This window comes from Aquarana catesbeiana, linkage group LG07 (genome assembly GCF_042186555.1).
Source record: "Aquarana catesbeiana isolate 2022-GZ linkage group LG07, ASM4218655v1, whole genome shotgun sequence".
Taxonomy (NCBI): Eukaryota; Metazoa; Chordata; class Amphibia; order Anura; family Ranidae; genus Aquarana; species Aquarana catesbeiana.
The window spans coordinates 91,389,417-91,409,163 of NC_133330.1; the positions used below are offsets into that span (position 1 = coordinate 91,389,417).

Below are 19,747 nucleotides of genomic sequence, written 5' to 3' on the forward strand. Positions count from 1 at the left end.
AGGTTTCTTAAATAATGAAGAGCCTTCTTAGGCCTCTATTACATGGGCCTAGCTGCTGACTTGCGAACCTCAGTAGGTTGCATTATCAGCAACAGCTGGCCCATAGGGATAGTCCTGATGTTCGAGTTGAACAAACAAACATATGGGGCGCTTGCGGGAAGTTCGCCTGTCGCTGAGCACCCCAAAAGCACCTTGTCCCCATGTTGATGTGGACAAGGGCCTTTTCCCGACAACCCTGGTCGGTGGTTGTCGGGTCTGCGGGCGGGGGGACTTATCGGAATCGGAAGCCCCAGATCCCACCCCCACTATGTGAATAGATATCAGGTACATTGTACCCCTACCCATTTACCAAAAAAAGTGTAAAAAAATAAAAACCACAAGAGACAGTTTTTGACAATTCCTTTAGCGGCCAAAGAAGGGGTTAAATGTGCCTGAAAAGCGTCGCTGCCAAAGCGCTTTGCAGGCACTTCGGCAGCGGTGCCCATTCATTTTAATGGGCAGGGGTGGTGGATAACCGCTCCAAAGATACTGCTTGTAGGACTTTTTTAATGTCCTGAAAGTGCACCGCTCCAGTGTGAAAGCACTCAAGCTTTCAGACTGGGGCTGCAGGGGAGGCGTTTTTCAGGTGCTTTACATGCGCTATTTTTAGCCCTTTAGCGCCTGAAAAATGCCTCAGTGTGAAAGGGGTCTTATTAAAAAAGCAGGAAAAAATTTAAAAAACTTTGCTTCCATGGGAGGCCTCCTGGCAACTGCTGTCTCTTGGCTGTGACAGCTATTACTGTATATAGGCAAGGGCAGGACCACCCAGTGATGTAACCAAGTAACCCTGCCCCTTTTCTGTTGTCATGAGACATCATGTGATGTCAGAGGGGGCGGGGTCATCCGGTTATATCAGCGGGTAGCCCCACCCTTGCCTATATAAGGGCTGTCAAAGCGAAAAGTTGCCAGAAGGCCTCCCATCAAGGCAGAGTTTTTTCGTTTTTTCTATTTTTCGGGTCTGTTGGGCGGCGTGATTGATGATGGATTTACATCGCAGAACACTTTTTTTTTAGGGAGGGCCAGGATCTGGGCCCCCCCCTTGTTCTGCTAAGATTCTGATAAGCCCCCCGTCCGCAGACCCCGACAACCACCGGCCAGGGTTGTCAGAAAGAAGCCCTTGTCCCCATCAACATGGGGACAAGGTGCTTTGGGGTGGGGGACGCAGAGTCTCCCTGCCCTAAGGCACCCACCTCCCATGTTGAGGGCATATGGCCTGGTATGGTTCGGGGGGGGGGGGGGGGGGGGGCGCTCACGCGTCCTCCCCTATCCTGACCTCCAGGCTGCATGCTCGGATAAGGGCCTGGTATGAACTGGGGGACCACACGTCATTTTTGTCACTGATTTTTCATCTATATTGCCAGGAGCTGGCAATACATTAAAGCCGCAAGCAAGTTTAAATAACAGTTTTTCCTTTAGAAATGTCATTATTGCTGCGGCATGCTCTATACATCGCACATTTGCACCACTTTACAGGTAGACTAAGGAGACCCTCCCAGGCATGATATTTAAAGGAATATTTCATTTTTACTGTTTCACTTTAAGCATCATTAAAATAACTGCTCCTGAAAACACGATCGTTTTAAAAGCTTTTTTTTGCATTGATACATGTCCCCTGGGGCAGGACCCAGGTCCCCATACAATTTTTATGGCAATAACTTGCATATAAGCCTTTAAAATTAGGATTTTTTGATTGTTCATGTTTGTGTCCCATAGACTTTAATAGGGTTCGCATGTTCGCTAGAACTTTTTGCCTGTTCGCAGTGTTCTGGTGCAAACCGAACCTGGGGGTGTCCAGCCCATCCCTACTGGCCCACAGCTAGCAGATGATCGGGAGGGGATATGTCACCTCTTGCATGCCTGTTTAAAGAGGGATACCAAAATCCCTCTTCACCTCACTACACTTGCATCCTTTCACCTCTATGGGGCATAGCTCCATTCACCTATATGGGGCACATTGGCAGGTGGTATTGGCTGCCAAATGCAACACAACCTATTTTTTTGCTGACAATATATATTGGGCTGTCCATCAGCCACTGCCTGGTTTTGACAGGTTGCTGAGGTGGGTTAAAAATGCACCTCAACCCCCTGGCATTGTTGTCTGACAATGCCCATGTGAAAGGGGCCTTACATCTCATAACATGCCCTGCACGCCCTTTCCAGTGCAGTTCTGAATTTAGCCACAAATGTGCAGAGGTGGACGGAAGAGGGAAGTAAAGTAATGAAAATGTAATTATGATTTGGAAATGCTGAGGCACTGCCCTAGGCACTGGCTCTCAAATACCATTTTATGGTAAATACAGCCCTGCTTGGGATGAGACAACTTTTTGCTTCATGTAAAAATGATTGGTTTGTTTTATAGACCGGGGCAGGGCCTAAAAGAAAGGCCTTCCTTGAATCATCTCCCTGTTTCTTTGAAAAGTTTTCATGTACAACCTAAACATACAGTATGGCAGTTATAAAATGTGGACATCATTGTATTTAGGACATTGTGCAATCTGTGTATTCATTTTTCACTCTAACAGGTTTGATAACTATTCGGCTAATGTGATGGTGGACAGTAAGCCTGTGAACCTAGGATTATGGGATACAGCCGGACAGGAGGACTATGACCGTCTGAGACCACTTTCCTACCCACAGACTGTACGTATTAGATGGGTAGTATCTAGACTAATTAACGGGGCTATGATAATTTGGGATGTTTTGGTTTAGTCTAAGTATTAGCTGCTTGACAAGACATCATAGTTGGGTTAGCTGTTAACATAAAAGGAGCCTTTGCTTTGACCTTGCACTTCTCCATTCAGCTGCCAAGAATGAAAGGAAAATCCTGTGTATGCGACAAGTCTTTAAAGTTTTAGTTTCACCAGGCTATGGACTACCCCTTATGGCCTAGCACTCTCATGATTAAATAGGTATATGTAAATCCTCACCTTGTAAATCAAACCAACCATTTTAAAATAGAAATAAAAGGCAATCATTTGTGCATAGCTTTAAGAAAAAAAAAAACTTTATTTTTTTAAAATAAGTGATTACATAATCTCTGTTCTCAGCTGCATAACGGGTTTAGAAAGGTGGGGATGGAGAAACAGCAGCACACTGATCTTCCCAGTAAATGGCTGTGCAGGAGGAGTGTCAGCACAAGCCTTGGTCATTGGAGGACAGGCAGGCAGTTCTCCCAGCACAGCCCGAAAACTGACCACACTGAAATGGATGTGCTCACAGTTCAAAATAAAAAAGCAGGGGGACTGGCAGCATCGCCAGTTTTCGCACAAAGGAAGCAATGCAAAGAGAACAGGCTACTTTTTAACACAAGTACATTGTACATCAGAGACATATCAGGAATATGAGATATTGGGGTAACATATTCTTTAAGTGGAATGCTGTACTTGTAAGTACCAAGTAATGCCTTTGGCTTTTGATGCTGAATAGTGTGGCTGGGGAAGAAAGAAAGGTGGGTAGGGGCTTAAGCAAACCTGTTTCTTTGCCCTTAAAGGTCAAACACAGGTTTGCTTTAAAGCTGAACTCCAGGAATTCAGCCAATTTTTAAAATATGCAAGCATACTATACATTAAATCCAAGGAGGCTCATGCCACCTCCTGAACTTATCTCTTATATTTACAGCTGACAGTGTTATGGAGCTCTGGGAAAATAGCTATTGAAAGATGCGACACAGCAACTCAGCCCACCCCTCCCCTTTGCTGCCCATTTGCAGAAGCCTTTGTATTTTGTAAATGAGGTTTTATCAGGGATTTATGAATTAGGCTTAGGTCATTTTAAAGGGCTATACTGCCACAAAAGTGTTAGGGAATTTTTGTTAAGTGCCGACTCCACTTTGGTTATATCTGGGTTACACTCATTCTAAAAATACCACCCATTCTTTGAAGTGCTGGGAAAGTTGGGTTATGCCAAATTTCCACTTTTTACAAAACAAGGTACCATTGACAAACTAATAACAATAAATTCTAGTTTGTAAAAAGTCTCTTAAAAGAGAAGTGCAGAAACGTAAAATAATAAACATTTACACTCACCTAGATGGCTGCAGTATCGATCCGATGCTGCATCTGTCCCCTGTCGGCTCTACACTGAGAACAGAGCAATAAAAGACTGCTGATCACTCAGTTCTCAGGTCTGCTCTGAGCACGGCAGTGGCTATAAGTCACCGCTCTGTACTCTGTCCTTTTGATCCCTGCAGAGCCTGTGATGTTAATCAATGGAGGACTTTAGCCTGCTATCAGCTGACCCTGGCTCACAGGAGTGCAAAACTAAGTGCACCCTTGTGATCCACAGGAGACGTATAGCAAAAGGAGCTTTGGTCATACTTCTCCTTTTAAACATTCCTCTGCATAAAGCAGGACAATTATTTACGTGAAAAAAATATATATATTTCCAGGTTACATTATTTCCAACATTTCAAATACAACACAATGCATGTGTTAAGACATTTTAATAGGTAATAGTATATATTTTTTTATTATTTAAAGACACTACAATGCTGGAATTAAGCTGTTATCTAGATATTAAATGTAACCAGATATTGCTAAGAGGGTTTCCCACTGTTGTATCTTTCAGCTGGGAAATATCCTGAAGGTTTAATTTTAATGATGCGAACAGCTAAATTTAATTGAGCTTTTCAGTTGTTGTGTTCAGAAAAAAAAATTCATATTTTTAATTAGATTGTGCAGGTAGTCATTAATAATTTGAGTTGTCGCTTTCTGCGTGCTGTAATTGTCTCTTTCCCTCGCTGATAATTCACCCCACTGCTTATATGCCCGCTGTGCCTGGTTTAAACCCTGTGCATTGATTTGCACAATGAGACTTTGTAATTCGTGTAGGAGCAATTTATTATTCTTTATAATGGGTAGCCAGCCTTTTAAGAAAGTCCCTTACACATAACTATTGTCACTATCACATGTGCTTGGTTAAATACCTTAATCAGTAAAATTAGATTCTGTTTGGTGCCAAGATAATAAAATGAGGTGCAAAAAGGCTAATTCAGAACATGGTTCAGTGCCTAGGTTTTGCTGAGTATGCTAAATTAAGCACTATTTTTAAAAAGGTTTATGTATCATATTCTGTATGAATAGATTATAGAAGCTTTTACTGTTCATAATCAGTGGCTTTACAAAGAGGTCTGAAATAGTATAAAACTCATTAACATGCTGCTTCATGTTCAGCAACTGGAAGGTATAGTGTATTTTCAGTGGACATACATTTTGAGTCATTACTGCAGTGTTATCCAAAATGTATGTTTTATTGTGATCTTCACATTTTTACAAACCTGCTCTGGCATATTTTTGCTTTTGTGTTAAATATATAGATATATGAGGATTAGCCACCGGAGGGAGCTCTCCCTGCACTTACCCTGAACTCCAGTCAAAAAGCAAAATGCATAGATAAAATAGATATACAAAGTTTGAAATATCTGAAATCTCACCAAGCTGGTCTCTGGATTCCGTTCCGGTAAACATCACGTATCAAAATAAAGGGTCGCACAACCATAATATCGCTTCCTGTCTTGCACACCTTCACCTTGAGGACATATATATATATATATATATATATATATATATATATATATATATATATATATACACACACATAAACTGATCTGTTGGGGGTATTGCTGAAGTGTGGGTAATGCTGTTTTCGGGGCTTTTTGGCCCACTTTTATTTAGGACAAAAAGTTAAACAGAATGAAAGTTTACCCTTGCAGGGGTTTCCACCATAACTTCAAAATTCAAATGAAAAACTACTGTAGAGACTGCACAGTGTTCTGCAAGGGGCTGGTACCAAGCCAAATTCAGGTACTACATTACGGGGGAGATTTACTAAAATTGGTGCACACACAATCTGGTGCAGCTTTGCATAGTAACCAATCAACTCAAATAAGCCTTGACAATAAGCCCTCGTTTACACTCAACCAGTTTGTCATGCGATTTGACAGGTCAAATTGTATGACAAGTCGCAGCCTATTGCCAGCAATGGCACCACTCCAATTGGTTAAACGCTGACTTTGCGGCGCCGCACTGATTTGCAAAAGTAGTTCCTTCATTACTTTTGCAGATTTCGAGTGCGACTTCAATAGACATCTGTGCATGAAGCCGCACAGATGTCTTTCAAGTCACACCCAAAGTCGCATGGGCATGCTGCTTTGAAATCGTCTGGATTCAGATGGAGTTGCACAATTTCAAATCCACATTCAGTGTGAACGAGGGTTTAAACCTAGAAGCTGATTGGTTACTCGGCACAGCTGCAATAGTTTTAGTAATTCTCCCCCTACTTGTATTTATAAAATGCCTTTGGGGCTGGTTTACACAAATGCACTACAGTAAATGGTGTATTATAAAACTACAAAATGTATTGGTGAAACACAGAAAAATTGGGATCAATTAAAACAAGCGCATAGCATGTAAAACAGCTTTGAAAAGCATTGAAAACCAGTGGATAACCTGTACATTGACTGTCCATATGAATGGGACAGAAGAAATCCAATGCGTTTCAACAAAAATGGTAAAGGTCTTCTTCAGGGTCAATAGGTTATACAATTCCAGATTTTTCAAGGCTAATCTACAATTATAAAATGTACACAATTATAAACATAAACACAATTCAATAGTATTTATACAGAGGTCATATACATAATTAAACATACTGACCCTATGTGCTGATGATTGAACATGATGATTTAAGTCATAGCTTAAAAGTGGAATGGACCGAAACCTAAGGTGTGCCAACACGCAAGGAGAAATCTTCTTGCATGTTGGCAAACCTTAGCAGTCAGTCAATTCCTCTTTTAAGCTATGACTACCACTTGTGGAATCATCAGCACATAGGGTCAGTATGTTTAATTATGTATATGACCTCTGTATAAATACCATTGAATTGTGTTTATGTTTTTAATTGTGTACATTTTATAATTGTAGATTAGCCTTGAAAAATCTAGAATTGTATAACCTATTGACTCTGAAGAAGACCTTTACCAATTTTTGTTGAAACGCATTGGATTTCTTCTGTCCCATTCATTTAATACCTTTCTTTCAAAAGTTGGTTCTTTACTTACTGGTTAGATTTCAGACATACTGGATATGAATGAACGGGACTGGTCTGACATTTGGGACCTGCTGTTTAAACAGGGAAAGGGTGGTTCAATTTAAAATCCTAACACAGTGCATACTTCACTCCTTACAGGCTTCACAAGTTGAACCCAGCTCTGCCCTCTACATGGTGGCATTGCCACCTAGCTGATGGAGAGTTCTTCCACATCTTTTATACCTGCCCTCTCATCTTTCCTACCCTTTCTGACCATCCTAGTTAAGGGTCTGGGAATGAATTATGAAGGGGAACCCACGCAGGAAGAAGACAAAAAAATAAAAAATGGCAAGGTGCACTCTTAAAAGCCACAACAGACCCTTATTCCTGGCCATGCAACCTGGCTGGCCAGGCGGAAGGCATGCAGCAAGCAAGCATGTGCTCTCCCCATTCCTGAACCATACCAGGCCACATACCCTCAACATTGGGAGCAATCGCTCATATTCCTATCACACACATTCCTGGAATGGGCTCTAAAGTAATGGGGGCTGCAGCAAACACCAGCTGGAGACGGAAACATGCACAATGTAAATATTTGCCAGCACACCACAGATCTTTAGACAAAGTCCGAACAGTCTTTTATTGAAGAAAGACCACACATCACAGTAGAAAAGTGCAACAGTTCAAATCAGCACAACGTTAGGCATGTGATGATCATTCATCATGTGCCTAAAGAAGGGGTCCTGCGTGGCTTCCAAACATTGCACTCTTCTGTTGGGTTGTGTGGCAGCATATTTTTTCTACTCTCTACAACTGCTTTACCAACTATAAGGTATGCAGCCACCATATCACAAGTTTTCCAAATTTTTGTGCAAAGAATATCCAGGCTGAAAGCCCATCTCCATTCTGCCGAGCCTAACGTGTGTTTTTGTGGGTGCACTAATACACGGATGCCTCCAGGTTTCATATTGTGTATACATATATAGAGCCCTCCCAAGTGTATGAGCACCTTCAGAGGACCCACATGAAAGGTTCTGATTCTGACGTCTTTCATCTTTACTTTGGATAAAATGATTATTGCAGAATTACAGCAAGTCTTTTCCTTTTCAGGATGTTTTCCTGATTTGCTTTTCCTTGGTGAGCCCGGCATCCTATGAAAATGTTCGAGCAAAGGTAAGAATGGATATCCAGGAATTAATAAAAAAGTCTTGAATTAAATAGCTGTCGCGGTAATGGTGTGAAGTGGGATGGCATAAATTAGACCGCAGAATGTGTACAGCAGGCAGTTCACTGGAAAGTGCAAACTTTTCACGAAGCTCTGACGTTCTGGCAAGGTATACCGACCTACAGAGCACATGCGCCATTGATATCACTGGCTGCATGCAGGGTGAATATCTCCTAAATGGTACATGTTTAGGAGATATTCATTTTACCTAGATTCTAGATTATTCTGGAGAGCTTGTGCTCCTGAAAAGCAACAGACTTGATGGCTGGATCACCAGATGAAAAGAAGAAAGAAAGAAAGCGTAAAAAAGAACTTGTAAACTGCAATATAATAAATGTTTGCTTTTGGGTTGATTACTGCTTTAAATTTATTGGACTTTCTATCTTTAGCATAGTTGCAATCAACTACAAAGTGATAGTGTTTCTGCAAAGGAATTTCCCCATCCCCTATACTTACCTTGCCTAAGATCCTTCACAATTCCTTCCTCATCTGCAGCCAATGAGAATAATAGCACTTCTGGGTATGGGGAAGCATGTAATCTGCTCCTATCTAACATCGTCCTGCTCTAGCAGTCGATCGCTAGGTCTGAGCTTGTCACATGACCGGAGGAGTGACGTCACTGCTCCTCTGGGTCACTGATACAGCTGATTTCAAAGTCAGCCGTGGAGAAGGAAGAAGTGATGAAGAAGCACTGGTAAGGTGAACATAAAGGTAGATAACCTTTACATAGCCTGCTTATTTGCCCTGGGATTAAAGAAAAATGACTACCTACACATATGGATGTGTGTACTCATATGCCTGTCATTGTCAATGATTAGTTTTTATTTATTCTTTACCAACCTGAGAATATCAATTCGAAGAGCTACTTTGTGCAGGTTTTTTTTTTTTTTTTTCTGGGACGTAACAATAAAATACAACAAGCTAGAGATGTATCAATCAGTATACTGTATTTTATGTGCTACACATGGCATCAACATAAAAGAGAGAAAATTTCCCCACTCTAGAAGGAAATAAACAAATACATTAGATATAATTACTAGAAACAAAAGAATTTCTGTGAGGCTTTTTTCCTGAAAAATGACTTATATTTTGTATCCATATTTTGTCTTTTAGTGGTTCCCAGAGGTGAGGCATCATTGTCCCAGCACCCCTATAATTCTTGTGGGCACCAAGTTGGACTTGCGTGATGACAAGGAAACCATTGAGAAGCTTAAAGAAAAGAAGCTGGCACCAATTTCCTATCCCCAGGGTTTGGCATTGGCCAAGGAGATTGGTTAGTATAGGCACTAAAACATTGTGAAATTATCAGTGTTAACATCTAAAGATCATTATTTGTTAGTATGCACTCAGAGTTTACAGTGGTAGGTAGAAGTACAGCCAAACATTTTAGTCTAATTGTAGTATGGAATTGTTTGAACCTTTTTATTGTTTTGTTCCCATTGGGAAGATTAGTCCTCACTTCCTGTCTCAGTTATGCCGCGTACACACAATCAGGATTTTGGTCGGAAAAAGATATGATGGCTTTTCCGACGGGATTCCACTCAAGATTGCCTTGCATACACATGGTCACACAAAAGTTCCCTGAACTTTCGACCGTCAAGAACGCAGTGATGTACAACACTACGACTCGACGAGAAAATGAAGTTCAATGCTTCCGAGCATGCGTTGAATTGTTTCCGAGCATGCGTAGGAATTTTGCGCGCCGGAATTGCTACAGACGATCGCATTTTCGGATAGGAACTTTTTCCGACCGAAAAATTGAGAACATGCTCTCAACCTTTTGCTGGCTGGAATTTGGCCAGAAAAAGTCTGATGGAGCATACACATGGTCACATTTTCCGATGAAAAGCTCTCATCGGTCTTTTGCTGGCCGAATTTCCAATCGTGTCTACGCGGCATAACAGTTGACCTTAAAGGGTGTTTCCTATCTTTTTCTGACATGTTTCCAGGACAGGAAACAAGGATAACTCTCCCCAACAGAAATATAAGCAAGCAACGAAACCCCTCTCTATTATACTCAAAACAACATTCAACTGCTGCAAATTGTCCATATAAGTGGGCAAATTGTCTGTACAGAAAGGATGCCTTAAAGAGGTTGTAAATCTTCATTTTCAAGTTGTAATTATAGGAAAGCCTATAATAAGGCTTACCTATAGGCACTGTAAATATCTTCTAAACGTGCAGGTAAGGTAAGGTTTGCGATGCATACTAGCAAATTATGCTTTCTGGGAACAAAAAAGGAAGTAAAACCCATCAGGGTTTGCTTCCTCTTTAAACCTTCTCTATTAATAATAAGCCTACTGATTGCCATCAGCTGTTAAGGCCAAAAGATGTCTGATTGGATATCAAAAGGTTGATATGGGAGGCAAAATCATTTGAAGACTGCGTTAATATGTATATTCTGCTGTTATATGGTCAGTCTTCTGCATAATATGCCATAAATATATCACATTTTAACTTAATTCCAACCACTTTCAGCCATCTTCTGAGTATATGAATCAAGACAACCCATCACCAACAGTTTCTATTGAAACCATTAAACAATCAAAACTGTTATTGGTCAGTTTACTTAATCATTTTGATTGTTTCTGTGATTAAAACCTGATTGGAATTGCCAGAAATCAGCAATAAGTAAGGTTGGCACATGTGGAAAAATAGGCCTATCGTGTTTCTTCTCAAGTCATACATGAACAAGGAAAAAAAAACTTAGATACAACAGAATTGTTCTTCCAGTTTTGTTTGGTCTATGTAAGCCGTGTTTCCAATCAGCAGCATATAGTGAAAGAGGTAGACACAGACACAATTTTAGGGTTTAGGGCAGGGCCATCTTAATAGCAGCATGGGCCCCTAGGCAAAATAATGCACTGGGGCCCCCACAAGCTTGCACTACCACTCACCAAACGCAACCCATTTAAATTAAAGGGTCTGCGCTGCAAGTTCCCCACAATCGGGGGGATGCAGCATTTAGAGCAGGGGTAGGCAACCTTTGAGAGGTGGAGATCTACATGAAAATTATAATAAAACGAATGTCATTGTAAAAATATAAACTTAGCTTACCTTAAAAGTTGACTTCAGTGGGCAACTAGTTTCAGGCCTAATTGCAGGGCAGTGTATAGTGGTCAGTAATAGGTAGGGCGGTGTGTAGAGGTCAGTAATAGGTAGGGTGGTGTGTAGAGGTCAGTAATAGGTAGGGTGGTGTGTAGAGGTCAGTAATGGGTAGGGTGGTGTGTAGAGGTCAGTAATAGGTAGGGCGGTGTGTAGAGGTCAGTAATAGGTAGGGTGGTGTGTAGAGGTCAGTAATAGGTAGGGTGGTGTGTAGAGGTCAGTAATGGGTAGGGTGGTTTGTAGAGGTCAGTAATAGGTAGGGTGGTGTGTAGAGGTCAGTAATGGGTAGGGTGGTGTGTAGAGGTCAGTAATAGGTAGGGCAGTGTGTAAAGATCAGTAATAGGTAGGGCAGTGTGTAAAGATCAGTAATAGGTAGGGCAGTGTAAAGAGGCCAGTAATAGGTAGGGCAGAGTATAGGAGTCAGCAGTTTGTGGGACAGATTATAGGAGTCAAGAGAGCAGTGAACGGTGTCAGTAGGGCAGTGGATGGTGTCAGTTTGTAGGGCTGTGGGTGGTGTAAGTTAGTAAGGCTGTGGATGGTGACAGTATGTAGGGCAGAGGATGAGGTTAGTTAGTAGAGCAGTGACGTGTGTACAGGGGCTCACAGAAAAGCAGAATTTTTCCTCACGTGCAGAGAAGGGAACTGCCAACGACACATGACTCTTTCTCCTAGCTGCCGGTACTCGCTCAGTCGGCCCTGCTACTAAGACTAAAGCAGTGGTTTCACTAGGGTTGGTGTCACCTGGTGCAGTAAAAATGGTGTCACCCCCACCCCCCTATTTTTGGGCCAGAGGTCAATAAGGCCTAGAGCAGGGATATGCAATTAGCGGACCTCCAGCTGTGGCAAAACTACAACTCCCATCATGCCTCTGCCTCTGGGTGTCATGCTTGTGGCTGTCAGAGTCTTGCTATGCCTCATGGGAGTTGTAGTTCTGCAACAGCTGGAGGTCTGCTAATTGCATATCCCTGGCCTAGAGGATAGCAGGTTAGGCACTTCTTAATGGCTCAGTCCCTAGGAACAGTAATGGATAATGGCCATCAGGCCCACTTACCAGACCCAGCAAAACCGCAGCAGTGATCCCTCCGGCTGGACATTCGCTCACTCTGGGTTGCCAGGCCGTCTCTGGTCAGTAGTGTAGCACGTCTGTACCCTGGCAGTGGCTCCACCTTTCTCTCCCTTTGGTGGTGCGGGTACAGCGTGGCTCTCTCTCTGGTGGTGCGGGTACAGCGTGGCTCTCTCTGGTGGTGCGGGTCCAGTGTGGCTCTCTCTCTGGTGGTGCGGGTCCAGCATGGCTCTCTGGTGGTGCGGGTACAGCGTGGCTCCTTCTCTGGCGGTGCAGGTACAGCGTGGCTCTCTTCCTGGTCTTGCGGGTACAGTGTGGCTCTCTCTCTCTGATGGTGAGGGTACAGTGTGGCTCTCTCTTTGGTGCTGCGGGTACTGCGTGGCTCTCTCTCTGGTGGTGCGGGTACAGCGTGGCTCCTTCTCTGGTGGTGCGGATACAGCGTGTCTCTCTCTCTAGTGGTGCGTTTACAGCATGGCTTGCTCTCTGGTCGTGCTGGTACAGCGTGATTATTTCACTGGTGGTGTGGGTACAGCTTGGCTCTCTCTCTGGTGGTGCGGGTACAGCGTGGCTCTCTCTGGTGGTGTGGGTACAGCATGGCTCCTATTCTGATGGTGCGGGTACAGTGTGGATCTCTCTCTGATGGTGCAGGTACAGCCTGGCTCTCTCTCTGGTGGTGCAGTTCCAGCATAGCTCTCTTTCTATTAGTGCGGGTACAGCGTGGCTCTCTCTGGTGGTGCAGGTACAGCATGGCTCTCTCTCTGGTGGTGCGGGTACAGCGTGGCTCTCTCTGGTGGTGTGGGTACAGCGTGGTTCTCTCTGGTGGTGCAGGTACAGCGTGGCTCTCTCTCTGGTGGTGCGGGTACAGCGTGGCTCTCTCTGGTGGTGTGGGTACAGCGTGGTTCTCTCTGGTGGTGCAGGTACAGCGTGGCTCTCTCTCTGGTGGTGCGGGTACAGCTTGGCTCTCTCTCTGGTGGTGTCGGTACAGCCTGGCTCTCTCTCTGGCTTCCCTCAGCATAGTCCTCTCTTTATCTCTTCTTCTGTAGCACTCAATTCTGCTTCTTCCGGGCTTCAGGCTCTCTCTCCCCCCAGAGTGCAGACATGCTGGGGGCTGTAGCTTGTTGTCTGTGGACACGTCTGGGGCCGCCAATCTTCTGGGGCTACATTTCCCATGATGCTTTCCAGTGTCTTCTGATTGGCCCTCTGCTGTGGCCCATGGGGAGAGCAGGCAGGAAGGTGGGTGGCTCCGTGGCGAACCTACCAGATTAGAGCCGCTCTCTCTTCTCCCGTTCGGCTGACAGGAGAAATGGGAGGGGGCAAGAGGGGGAAATATACCCGCAGCTCTCCTCTACCCTGTCACATCGCTGCTGCCCAGTTCCCTGGCAAACAGAGCAGGGGAAAACCGACTCACTGTACCGAAGGGGGGAGCTCGACGGCACCCACTACAACAACTGCTTCTTGGTCCGGTTCCCCGCACCCCCCCAGTGACGCTACGTAACTTGCGTACAGTGCAGTTACTATACCACTGCATCCCCCTAGATCGAAGCTGGCCCTCATGGGGCCCCATGAGCACTTGGGGCCCCCAGGCCGTGCCCAGGGGTGCCTGCTCCATAAGACGGCCCTGGTTTAGGGTGGTTGTAAACCTCTGACATGAAAATATAAAAGTATAACTTTTAATAATGTGTACTTGCCTCAATCTAAATCTAAAGCACTGAGTGTGATTTCTGTAAGCAGTCTGGTTCCTCTACTATCTGCATTCATAGAGTCATTTCTGAGCATTCCAAGGGCTTGAGGAGGACTAAGATATGGATCGCCAGCGCACAGCCTGTGATTGACAGCCTCAGCTGTGCATATTTCCCTATGAGACTGTGTAGAGAAGTGTGTCCCTTCTCTCCACTCGGGTCTCAGATTACACTCCGCTTTCCTTTCTGAACTGCGCAGTGTGTGACATGAGATTCCTGCCACTGCCTCTGAAAGCTCGGAAAATCAGTGTACATTCTGGACTTTAAACAGATGTAGAGAAGATTGGGCTGCAGATAAATGGGCAAAATCTATGCAGGAGGATTTGTTTCATCTCTGTGTATCGCCTGAGGCTAATGGATCAGTATGGGTATATGTAAGGGCTTACAACCATTTAAGGGTCTGGGTTGCATATTAACTTCTCTACCAGTGCAAAGCAGATGATTAAAGTGTCAATAATCTATTATATCTAGGGATTAGAGCAGCTCCTTGCCTTACAACAACAATCTACAATTCGATAAAGCAAGGGTTCTTCTTTAATAAGCAAAGGAGAAACAAGTAAAAAGCCATAGAAAACAATTAACCATCATTTTTCATTCTCCAGGCGACCCCAAACTGATGAAAGTGAAATGTGCCTGTGAAATGCACATTATCATTGCTCTGTGGACTGCCTTATTAGATAAGTCTGCTAGCCTCGTACATACTCACTGATTGTCTGCTTTGTGTACAGCTAGAATCTAATCATTCTCATCAGTCTTACCATACCCAGCAGTTCAGGGACATTAGGAACACACCAAGCACTCTATCAATTGGGGCAGCCATACATATCAGTTTTGCATCAAATGCTGCAGATTTCATTGTAGTTTTTGATCATATTTGACAGCTATTTCTTCCAAAATGACGCACACATGTTTGCATTTGTAGGGGTTTGATCCAAACTGTAGACAGAATTAGAATCTAAAATAGTATACTTTTCAAAAAAATCTTTGCAGTTCTATTCGCTACTCTAAGATTCAAACATATACACTATATTACCAAAAGTATTGGGACGCCTGCCTTTACACGCACATGAACTTTATTGGCATCCCAGTCTTAGTCCGTAGGGTTCAATATTGAGTTGGCCCACCCTTTGCAGCTATAACAGCTTCAACTCTTCTGGGAAGGCTGTCCACAAGGTTTAGGAGTGTGTCTATGGGAATGTTTGAACATTCTTCCAGAAACCTTGTGGACAGCCTTCCCAGAAGAGTTGAAGCTGTTATAGCTGCAAAGGATGGGCCAACTCAATATTGAACCCTACGGACTAAGACTGGGATGCCGTTAAAATTCATGTGTCCTTAAAGGCAGGCGTCCCAATACTTTTGGTAATATAGTGTATGAATGCCTATTTATTGCAACAAAATGCCCTCAGTAATAATACTAATACACTACTATAAATATAGTGCAGTGCAACTAACAATACATAAAACCAAATAATCAGTGAATAACAGTGTGACAATAATGTGACCAGAAGTGACAATTATTATTCACAAAACAGTGAGTTCATAACAAAAATAACCAATGATAACAATAATTAAACAGTTCATAATACTTGTAGTTCCATTGAAAGAATGCCAAAAATGCTACAATCTTCCACCTCCGTGTGAGATATTAAAAACAGTGCTCATAAATAATCCTCCACCGGTGAATATGTAGCAGCTCACCTGATACTTAGACCCCTGTTTTACCAGTGGGTCCAAGTAAGCAGTCCCCTAATGGGGATAAACCCAGGTGTGTATATCCACTCCGCTCTCAATCTCTGACACTTCTTCTTGCAGCAGTATATATAAGTAAAAAGGATATCTAGTGCTCTCCTTAAAAACGTTTATTGCCAAGTAAAAAATATCTATTGCACTCACGTAAAAGGCACTCATCCGTGCTGGCGTACTAAACAGATGCCTGTTTAATTCCTGACGTGCTTAGAAATCTGGATGGCAGTGGCTGCGGGATATCAGCTGAGGGTATGGCTCCTATTCCCAGACGCGTGTCGTCCTGGGTGTGGACTTCATCAGTGAGACCCACGGCACGGATGAGTGCCTTTTTACGTGAGTGCAATAGATCTTTTTTACTTGGCAATAAACATTTTTACATAGAGCACTAGATATCCTTCTTTTTATTTATATATACTGCTGCACGAGAGTCTACACTACCAAGAGTCAATGTCGGAGATTGAGAGCGGAGTGGATATACACACCTGGGTTTATCCCCATTAGGGGACTGCTTACTTGGACCCACTGGTAAAACAGGGGTCTAAGTATAAGGTGAGCTGTTACACATTCACCGGTGGAGGATTATTTATGCGCACTGTTTGTAATTTCTCACACGGAGGTAGAAGATTGTAGCATTTTTGGCATTCTTTCAATGGAACTACAGGCAATATGAAATGTTTAATTATCATTATAGTTGGTTACTTTTGTTATGAACTCTGTTTTTAAATAATAATTGTCACTTCTGGCCACATTATTGTTACACTATTATTCACTGATTGTTTGGATCTATGTATTGTTAGTTGCGCTGCACTATATTTATAGTTGTATATTGTAGTGAGGTGAGTGAGAACACTTCTGAGTAATAAGCAGCAACTTGATTTTTTTATTTTTTCATGAGAATATTCTTAAATCACTTTTAAGCAGTAGATTTTAGAGGTTTGTTTGCACTGATTGTTGTTTGAGGTTATTTGAATACTAATACACGAGCCATATAAACATATAAAGCCACACATTAACATGTATATAATTTTACATGCAACAGGGAAGACGGAAGATTATTATTATGCTATGCGGGCCTTGAAAGATTAAAGAAGCTAAATAAAAGTCCTTTGAGCTTCTGACCTCAGGTCAATATACTTATTGGACAACCAGTAATTAAACCCCATATAAAAAATCTATCTCATGATTGCCTGAGGATCAGTATATTCATAAAGTAAGAAAACTTAACCTGGAATAAACATCTACTTGAATCAACAGATACATTTATATATGCATGCGAGGATAAGCATGCAGTTTCATTAAGCAGAAATAAAGAAAAATATTGTCTACCCCTTAGGCAAAACCATGGGACTTCCATCCAGAGAATTAGAATTACAAACATTTTCAGCAAAAAAAAACTCACCAGGACTTTGAGAGAAACATAATAACGAACCTATAAAGCTGTGGCTTATACAGACAACAAGACAAAAGGGTACTGATGAACATTCAAAAGAGATAGATCTGAGGACGCATGCTGCTGACCCCTTCATTACAACATATAACCAGTACTTGGTTAAAGCATGGCATCAAAAGCATACACTACCCCTCCACTCTTAATAGGTCATAGTATTCCCTTCTTTTAGTAAGACAAAGACAGTAATAGATCTGTCAATTAACCGATCAGCATAGATTAAAATAGGCAGTTATGTGGTAGATTTAATCAGCTAAAAAAGCTATAAATCTGTTGTTAAAAAAAAAAATCTCACCTTGTAAATTGTTCACATTCTAATAACTATGGGCTTGATTTCCTTAAAATTGCAGCCAGATAGATATTAAGAACAATTACAACACTTAATCATTTTGTATGACATTTATAAACAGATTCATAGTGTATTTGTCCTTAGACAGCTTGACTGAGTTATAATTCGACTATTTCATATAAAATACTAGAACATTTTTACATTAAAAAATGACTAATTGAAAACCATTATAGAATAAGAAATATGATTTAACATTTACAAATGTGGTAAAATTAAAACGTGCCAAAAATATTTAATAAGACATTTCGTTTTATTTATTTCTTTGCAAATCCAGCATAAATGCAGTAGATTGCAGTTAGTTTGTCTACACCAGTGGTGGCCAACTTTCTTGATATGTGGGGCCTCGAGTGCAGCCCCAAACATCACCAAAGGGCCGCAAATAAAATTCGGTGAATAAGTATTTGTGGAACAAAAAAGAATTCAGCGAATAATAAGTATTTGTGGAACAAAAAAAAATTCAGCGAATAATAAGTATTTGTGGAACAAAAAAAAAAGAAAAATTAAGTGAATATTTATTATCAGAGACAGTAGACACACAACTGGATATAGTCAAAGACTATGAGCATGATACCAGAGATGGTCAGAGACTGTGGACATAAAACAAAGAAGATGGTTAGAGAGCTTGCAGACATGATACAAGAGAGAATCAGAGACTGCGGATATGCTGTAATATAAAAGATGGTCAGAGATTGCAGACATAATACAAGAAATAGTAATAGAGTGCAAGCATAATACAAGAGATGGTTAGAGACTGCAGATATCATAGAAAAGAGGTTCAAAGTTTGCAGACATAATACAGGAGATGGTCAGAGACTGTGAACATGCTTTAGGAGTTATTGCAGACAATCCTTCAGGAGACAGGCATAGACTAGAGACATATTACATGAGGCTGTTAGAAATCATTACTTTAACAGGGCAACAAGGAAACATAGGTTAGTGTCTGCAGGAGCCCCAAGGACTGCACAAAAAGTGCCAAAGGGCCACATGTGGCCCTGGGGTTGCAGGTTGGGCACCAGGGAACTGCACCAATGGATTAGTGTCTACAGTGCTCACAAAAGTCTGCACAACATAACATAGTTAATTAAAAAAAAATAGCTCTTAGGAGTTTAGTCAGGTCAGCACCAGCCCACTGTTTGGTTTGTATTTTGTTTATTATTTATCATAAATTTATCATAGGCACTCACAGCAAGGGGTCTATTTCTAAAAAAAATCTTGTGTACATTTATCAGCAATATGCTTGTGGATGTTTGTTTTTAATATGTGTGAAATGTTGTTTTTGGATATTTAAGTTGTCTTTCGAAACACAAGTATGACATTCATTGTTCCAAATTGGTCAAATCGAATGTAATTAACTTGATAACTTTATACCTGTTATTTATTATATTATTAACTAATTATTATATAATAATTACTGTTATTATTATTATTATTATTATATTAGAATTATATTAATAATTATGTTATTATTTTATAATAATTACTGTTATTATATGTGTAACTTTTAACCTGTTATTCTATGGACTTATCAGTTGAATATATGCAGTACCAATTTCAACATATTCTAAGAACATTCTCTTCTAAGAGAAAATTTCCCTTTTTGATCCTAAGGAAACATAGCCTAAGACTATTTGATTAGAAAAGAAAATACCCTAAGAGCACTGAATCATAAACATTCAATAAGAGAAAATAGCCTAAGAACATTCCATCTGAAGAGAAAATAGCCTAAGAACATTTGATCCTAACAGAAAATAGTCTAAGAACATATAAGAACAAAAGAGGTAATAGCCCAAGTATATTATTTCACCCCATTTGCAGAACAGCTAAAGCTTTATACATGGTGCGAAAAATCCCCAAAACGAATGAGCGAATGCTGGTTGATTCACACAGAACTAATGTACTTGTAGTTTTGCTGGCCGAATAACTGTGCATTTTTTTTTCTTCTAAATACCCCCCCAAGTATCTAAAGGTTTGTGATTGCGCGGAAGTGATTATGCCCAGAGTCATGCAC

The 19,747-nt window shown here is 41.6% G+C and overlaps 1 protein-coding gene across 1 annotated transcript in view; it reads left to right on the top strand.

Moving 5' to 3' along the window:
- The window catches only part of RAC2 (Rac family small GTPase 2), a 100,325-nt gene that overhangs the window by 54,278 nt on the left and 26,300 nt on the right, over window positions 1–19,747 (top strand). The window contains exons 3-5 of the mRNA XM_073592479.1: window positions 2,562–2,679; window positions 8,176–8,238; window positions 9,404–9,563. Of these exons, the coding sequence (XP_073448580.1) occupies window positions 2,562–2,679; window positions 8,176–8,238; window positions 9,404–9,563 (341 nt within the window). The remainder of the gene's footprint in view (window positions 1–2,561; window positions 2,680–8,175; window positions 8,239–9,403; window positions 9,564–19,747) is intronic.